Source organism: Capsicum annuum, chromosome 5, assembly GCF_002878395.1.
Source record: "Capsicum annuum cultivar UCD-10X-F1 chromosome 5, UCD10Xv1.1, whole genome shotgun sequence".
NCBI lineage: Eukaryota > Viridiplantae > Streptophyta > Magnoliopsida > Solanales > Solanaceae > Capsicum > Capsicum annuum.
This window is the reverse complement of record NC_061115.1, coordinates 38,060,525-38,068,063: the sequence shown is the minus strand read 5'-3', so window position 1 is coordinate 38,068,063 and position 7,539 is coordinate 38,060,525. Positions and strand designations below refer to the sequence as shown.

Sequence of the window (7,539 nt, the reverse complement as noted above, 5' to 3'; positions counted from 1 at the left end):
ATATTAAGGCCTCAAAAGTGTCCTAGCTAATAGACGAATCAAAACATTTTCTTACCAATTGAATTCTTGAAAAGGATATTGGCATAGTTAACTTCAAATGAGAGTATCTCTCATTATTCTATGAATTTCTGAGTTCATAACCCACCAAAATATATATAATTAAATTAGCTTTTCAACGATACTAATTTGCCTAAATCCGATATCAGAGCAAGGAGTTATGCCCACTTTACTCCAGCATGTCAGGCTGGGAAACTGAGTGACGACACTTATTACCAATGTCTTCAGCCCTGGGCAGATTTCCACCCCAAGTGATGACATTTTATGATAAGTCATCATGCCCGTGATGGCCTATCACCAATGTCATCAACCTTAAACAGAAAATCAAGATTTCACCTTTTTGTAATGACATTTCATGAGGACTTATCACCAGCTTGACGACTTGTCACGAATGTGGTCAGCTAATTTTTTCCAATAATTGAGGGATATTTTTGCAATGGTATTTTGGTCTTTCCCTTTACTTCTCATGACTTATAACCCTCAAGGAGCGTATTATCTTTCATTCTCTTTAGTTAAACATCTAAAAAAAAAGCTCTCTTATACACTCTCAACCAAAAGATTAGGGTTTCCTCTCAAGATCATTTCCTCAAGAACAAGAACATTCTCTCCCAAAGGGGTTAAACCCTAGTTAAGAAAAATCAATAGCAAGCCTAAGTATTTCTTCAAGAACCTTTAAAAACATTAGATCTCTTTCAAGATTCAATCACTAAGGTATGCGTAGTGTTTATCCATGGATCACTTTCATCCATGGAGCTCAAGAATCATGTTTTAAATTATAAATTGTGATTTCCTTGTTGTGTTATGACTACATTCATGGTGATGATTTTTGTTTAGATTCAAGGTTATATCTTGATGTGTTTTTCATGAAGTATGTGAGTAGGTTAGTTGAAACCCATGAATTTTGGATGGATTAAGATTGTCAAATTGATAAGTACACCTATGCCCAAAGTTGTGCATGTAAGGTGTTTGACAAAATGCCAAGAATGATAGAATCCATATTTTTATGGCGTAATAGTGCTTAAATGACAAGCCCATGTTCTATTCTTTATGACTCCACATGAACTCCACGTTATTGTTGTGTGTTATTGTTGTGATATGAAATGAGCATGATATTCAAGAAACACGAGTATATACATGTTGTGCGCATCCCCTTCCATGTATAAGATGTTGAGAACCAAGAGTAGCATGAAATCTCCTACTTATGATATTATGAATTGTGTACTCTATTCTTATGACCAAGTCAGTCATGTGTGTCATTTTCCTTCCATTGAGTCCTAGGGGTACTTGTACCCAAAAAATATAGCTGTGTGCCTAGAGCCATGTTATGTTATCATGGTACTTTCTGTCAAGCCATGATCTATAGAACCCAGACAGTCATGTGAACAGGAAATCTCAGAAATCTCACGATCTCAGTAAATTCTCAGATAATAGTATTATTCCGCCAGTCAACAGAAGTTAGTTACTCAGTCCATGTACAGTTAGTTAATCATGTTCAATCTTTTCAGATTGGAGTAGAAGTTAGCACCGAGTGAACCTAAGGATGGGAACTCACCTTCTAGATAAGGGTGTGATTTTTAGCAGTCATCATTATGTTCCAGAACTACTTAGCCAGCGTAGGTTGAGACATCTTAACCTATCAGATTAGGGTTGATGAGGTGATTTTACCTGTAAGTCCAAGATCCCACCATTCTCATTAGAGTAACCTGCTAGATAAGGGTCACTCACAACTTGTCCTTACCAGTGGTGTGGTATTGACACCCTTCCAATCAGGGTACAGATTGGACCCCAGCTCAGCTATTATGGCACATTTGGGGAATATTAATTAATAAACTACCTCCCACAATTTTAGTCTTACTCTCTGTAAAAGAACTCGGATAGTTCTTTAGATTTCAGTATACCAGGACTGTCAGATTTAGTCAATTCAATTACAGTACGGAACTCAGGTAGTTCCATCAGATTCAGGACTGTCAGACACTGTTATCTAGGTTATCAGAAATCCCAATATTAGTCATGTTAGATATCAATAAACTATTTAGTAGTGTACAGATCTAGATATCACGTATTCACGATCTCAGTTACTATGTATGCATGTTTGCACTCTCACATTCATATTAGTTATTTAGTTAGCACTGATCATGCATGTAAGCCCTTTGCATATAGCCTACCTCACTCGTATACTCAGTACTTTCAGTTGTACTGACGCATTTGCACTATGGTGCTTTATCTTATGTTACACTATAGATTCAGAGCCACGAGTTCTAGATCAGCAGTAGCAATCATATTTCAGTATACCGAATTGCAATGAGTCCTCTTCATTCGAGGACTATATGATTTGACTTCATTTATTTTCTTCGATTATCTTTCAGTTTACGGAGTTAGTTGGAGACATGTTCCTTCAAATCCTTACTCAGACAGTATTTAGAGGCTTTTAGATTTAGTTTAGATTTGTTTCAGACTTCAGTTGTTTTGGGTATTTGTTAGCCCATATGGATGTTATGATTTGTCTGATATTTTATTCAGTGGAACCTTATGGCCTATTGTTCATATTTTCCATATTTTAGATGTATATTATGCAGTTTAAAGGTACAGATATCAGTTATGGGTTAGCTTGTGTCCTTCGGGGTCATAAGCACTGTGTAGCATTTCGATTTAGAAAATCGGGGTGTTACAATTTGGTTGTTTATTTATCCTTTTTTGTAACTATTTTAATGCTTATATACCCTTATAATACATACATTATCATCTTTGTGAACTTGGGAGAGGGAATAATATAATAGAACATGTGGTAAATAGAGTAAGGTTCTTATTCTTTTATAAAATAAGGGATTTGGATTTGTGTATAGGATAGTGATATACCTAGAAGCCTTCTTTGGTTCGCTTGAGGGATGACATCTTAATGCATATCAATGGATTTATTACATCCCCGCTCAATGATGTAGTTGAAATGTCCAGTTAGATAGAAGATTAGAGGTCGGGAGACCATGATCATACTATAAACCCTATGAACTAACAACCAAGATAAGTAATCTAACCAATGAAGTTCAATAGCTTAGTATGAATTTCCGCAGTGGTTTAACCCCATGATTCTCTTTATTGATTGTCCAAGATCTTATTTTTCTACATTTTTTTACTTTAATTTCAATTTATAACTCAAAAACTCATTTTGTTACATTTGTACCGATTAATCCAATAGTTGAACTAGAATTGGATAAGTTGTCAACACAAGTCCCTGTGAGATCTATACTTGGATTCTAAAGTGTGACATTACTACTTGGTGAGACCACGTACACTTGAGAGTGGGCTTGGGAATGACACAACCCTCTAATTACATATGGTCTCTATTTTAGGGTACCCCCACCATTTAATGATGGGCACCTGAGCCGGCTCAATAGAAAGTGGAGTCTGAGGTGGATGGATATCAATGGATGTAGCACTCTCCTCACTCTCAATCTTATCATTTTCTTCTTCCGAGCTGGATTCACCCTTTTTTACATCCTCACTTCCTCCTTCATTATCTTCATCATCATCATTTCCATCCTCTTTAGACCTGGACAGTGAATGAGGTGGTAAGGCACTAGGATTTTTCATTTGAGGTGTGGACCTAGGGGTGTGTCCTCCTCCACAGAAGCTTCTTTTTTATCGTTAGGTCATTTGTATCTTGGATCTACCAACCCCTATTTGTGTATTCTTTAAGGTCACCACTTGACTCATCGGTGTCCTTATTTATGAGATAACAAGTAGATTTTTGGGCAGGTTTCCTTTGGGTGTTGTTCTTTGGTGTCGGTTTCTTTGATGAATCACCTTTAGAAGCCATTAATACCTGTTAAAACAACTCATTAGTGAGTGCTAAGAAATAGAAAGAAAAATAAAAGAATAAGTTTTTCGTGTAGCAGACACTAGACTCATTATGACTGGAGGTTGTGAGTCGTATCTTATGGGTACGACTCATTTAGAAGACTCATAATGTACACAGAAGCTTATGTAATATTTCCTGGTTGGGTTACGAGTTTTTCTAACAAGTCATAATGTTATACTATGACTCATTACCAACACTCGTAAGCTGACCAAAAATAATTACCTACTTAGTCACTATGACTCCTGCCTATGAGCTGAAAGGATTGCCTACGACTCTTCTAAGTGAGTCGTAAGGTTTCCAAAACTCCTACTCCTCTAAATAACCATATTACCAGTGGTTAGGAGTCTTATAACAACATTTTAAGTTTCCCTATGAGTTATAATAAATCTCGTAGCCACTATAACATGCTTGTTTAGAATAGTGTGTTCTAATATGCAATCTCCACAAAATTTTAAATATTTAAGCATTCATGCACACTTCATACAATCATCCCTTAGCAGTATTTTAGAGAACAAAGTCAATCTTTAATCCCATTATCAACATACTTCACAAAATTCTAGAAAATAAGGTTCTATTACTTTTAATGCACACAAATTTCAATTAAGAAACCCAAACAACAATTATGTACTAAAAAATAACTTAGTGAAAAGAAATTTTAAGCACAGCACTTACTTGTTTACTTTGAGACTTGGATTTCATGTGAACTCAACTTGAATGACTTTGTTGTTCCATACTCTTTGATAATTTTGAGATTTGGGAGAGTTTACTTAATTGATTTTTCCTTTTAGGAATGAATATGAAGTGTTTTGATGTTGTGGTAGCTGACTAGTGGAATAGAGGGAGACTTTACATTTAAAATTGGGAATGCCAACCATTTGGGTTGACTCCATATGTTTTATTCAGTGAATCGGACCAGGTTGACCCGCCAAGACTACGATGTTAGGCCTAGTTACGAGTCTTGGATATGAGTCATAACCACAACTTATGGGTCATATACTCTCTCCATAAGTACTGGAACCTTACCTGGATCTCTAGCCATTACGACTCAAATAGTCGAGTCATAGTCACGACTAATTTTGAGCATCATAATGACTCCAAAAACCTATTACCTGATGGTGGACTTATTTACAAGTCCCTACGGCTCTTGATTACAAGCCGTAGGGTCTGGTTGAGGACCCCCGTTTAGCCTGGTATAAGAAAATTTTTTGGTTTAATCCTGCAATCCTTAGCCCTGCATACTGAACACACAAATTATCGTATAATTAATGAGTACAAACCATGGGTGGCCTTCCATACAACACTTGATTTAACATCGTGGCACGACATGGATAAGTTGGATACTTATATTTCACCAATCATCCCCTTGGGTTGCCTCCCATGCAGTGCTTGATTTAACTTCGCAGCATAACGCAATTGTCCTGGTTACTTAGACTTCTCCAAGGTCCATATCAATAACTACTTTTACTTTCTCAGTGCTTCCCATTTACTGCTTCACCCTTTGCCCATTCACTTCGAATGGGGCTTCACCATCACGCTTCAATTCTATAGCACCATATGTGAAAACCCTCACCATAGTGAATAGCCTATACCAACTAGACTTTAACTTGCCTGGAAACAACCAAAGTCTCAAATTATATAGCAATACCTGATCACCGGGTTCAAATACTCTTTTCTAGATTTTTTGATCATGATGCAGCTTCATCTTATCCTTGTATAGTGAAGAACTCTCATAAGCCCGGAGTTGAAATTCATCCAAATCATTCACTTTGCTCATCCTCATCTTTGCTGTATTATGCAACTCAAAATCCAGCTTCTTCAAAGCCTATAGTGATTTGTGCTCAAGTTCAACAGGCAAGTGACATGCCTTACCATAAATCAACTGATACAGAGAAATACCTATGGGGGTCTTAAAATTTGTTTGATAGGACCATAATGCATTACCTAGCTTTCTTGACCAATCAGTCCTATTGGCATTTACAATCTTTCCCAAAATGGACTTAATCTCTCTATTGGAGACCTCGACCTGTCTATTTTTCTGAAGGTGATAAGGTGTTTCCACCTTATGATTTAATCCATATTTCTCAAATAGACACTTGAACAAGCGATTGTAGAAATGTGACCCACCATCACTAATTATTGCATATGGAGTGCCAAATGGAGAATAAATATGCTTTTTTAGGAATACGGTGACACTTCTACCTTCATTATTGGGGAGTGCTACCGCTTTCACCCACTTGGACAGATAATCAACCACAACCATGAAATACCCCATGCCATAGGAGCTCACAAATGGTTCCATCAGAACCATAACCCATATATCAAATAACTCCAACACTAAAATATGGGTCATAGGGAGTTCATGGAGCCTCCAAATATTTCCTTGATATTGGCATTGGTCACAGGCTGCAGCAATGTCATGAGCATCTTTGTATATTTTTGACCAATAGTACCAACACTACAAGATCTTGTGGGCTATAAGAGCTCCTCCATGGTGAACCCCAACAAGTGAAGCATGACAAGACTTAATAATACTCATCATATCCACCTATGAGATGTACCTATGAATCATACCATTCTTATAAATCCTAAATAAATAACGATCATCCCAGAAGAAGTTCCTTGCCTCATGCATAAATCTCTTCCGCTGCTAAAAAGACAAGTTTTCTGGACCAAGATCACTTGCAAAGTAATTGGCAAAATAAAAAAACCAGAGTTTCAAGTCTGGCGATACTGCCAAAATCTTCTCGTCTGGAAAAGTATCATCGATTTCAATCCCATCCTTTATTTTCTGCATTGCTTCTTCATCAAATCTGGACAAGTGATCTACAACTTGATTTCCTGTGTTTTTTGGGTCCTTTACTTCAAAGTCAAACTCTTGTAGCAAGAGAACCTAATGAATCAATCTTGGCTTTGCATCTTTGTTTGCCTTTAGGTATCTCAATGTTGCATGGTCTATATGAATAATGACTTTATTCCCAATTGATAGGATAGAAACTTTTCAAAGGTAAAGCGCGCTAATAGTAACTCTTTATTGGTAACAGTATAGTTCTTTTGAGCAGGGTTTAATGTCTTGCTAGCATAGTACATAGGGTGAAGTACCTATTCTTTCCTTTGGCCTAGGACAGCATTTAGAGCCACACCGTTTGCATCACACATGATCTCAAATAGCATAGACCAGTTGGGGATACTACAATAGGGGTTGACACTAACTTCTCCTTCAAGCACTCAAAAGCCTTCATACATGCCTCATCAAAATCAAAACTCACTGCTTTATCAAGAAGCTTGTAAAAAAGATTTGGAATCTTTAAGAAATCATTGATGAATAGCCTGTAGAAGCCAGCATGTCCTATAAACTCCAAATACCCTTCACCGAGATTGGTGGTGGTAGCTTCTCAATTACTTTAATTCTTTCCTTATCCACCTTTATTCCTTATTTTGAGATCTTTTTCCAATGCGTAATTCCTTCTTTCAATATAAAATAACACTTCTCCCAATTTAGCACCAAGTTGCATTCCTCACATAGATGAAGAGCATTGGCTAATGGACCAAATAGTCATAAAAAGAATCACCATCCATATAATAATCATCCATAAACACCTTAATGGTTTATTCCACCATATTAGAGA

The 7,539-nt window shown here is 36.8% G+C and overlaps 1 protein-coding gene across 1 annotated transcript; it reads right to left on the bottom strand.

The window, feature by feature from the left end:
* Positions 1–1,402: 1,402 nt before the first annotated feature.
* Positions 1,403–6,185, bottom strand: LOC107871910. The gene is made up of 4 exons (XM_016718760.2): positions 5,855–6,185; positions 5,401–5,521; positions 3,433–3,604; positions 1,403–1,414 (listed from the first exon to the last, which is right to left on the bottom strand). The coding sequence occupies exons 1-4, from the start codon at positions 6,183–6,185 to the stop codon at positions 1,403–1,405; spliced, it is 636 nt and encodes a 211-aa protein (XP_016574246.2).
* Between the last annotated feature and the right edge of the window lie 1,354 nt (positions 6,186–7,539).

Coding starts and splice junctions, on each gene's coding strand:
- LOC107871910 (XM_016718760.2), bottom strand. CDS start 6,185: ATGGGGTATTTCATGGTTGTGGTTGATTATCTGTCCAAGTGGGTGAAA. Junction 5,522..5,854: donor TGATTGGTCAAGAAAGCTAG/GTAATGCATTAT, acceptor GGTTGTTTCCAG/GCAAGTTAAAGTCTAGTTGG. Junction 3,605..5,400: donor AATGGGCAAAGGGTGAAGCA/GTAAATGGGAAG, acceptor TTCACTGTCCAG/GTCTAAAGAGGATGGAAATG.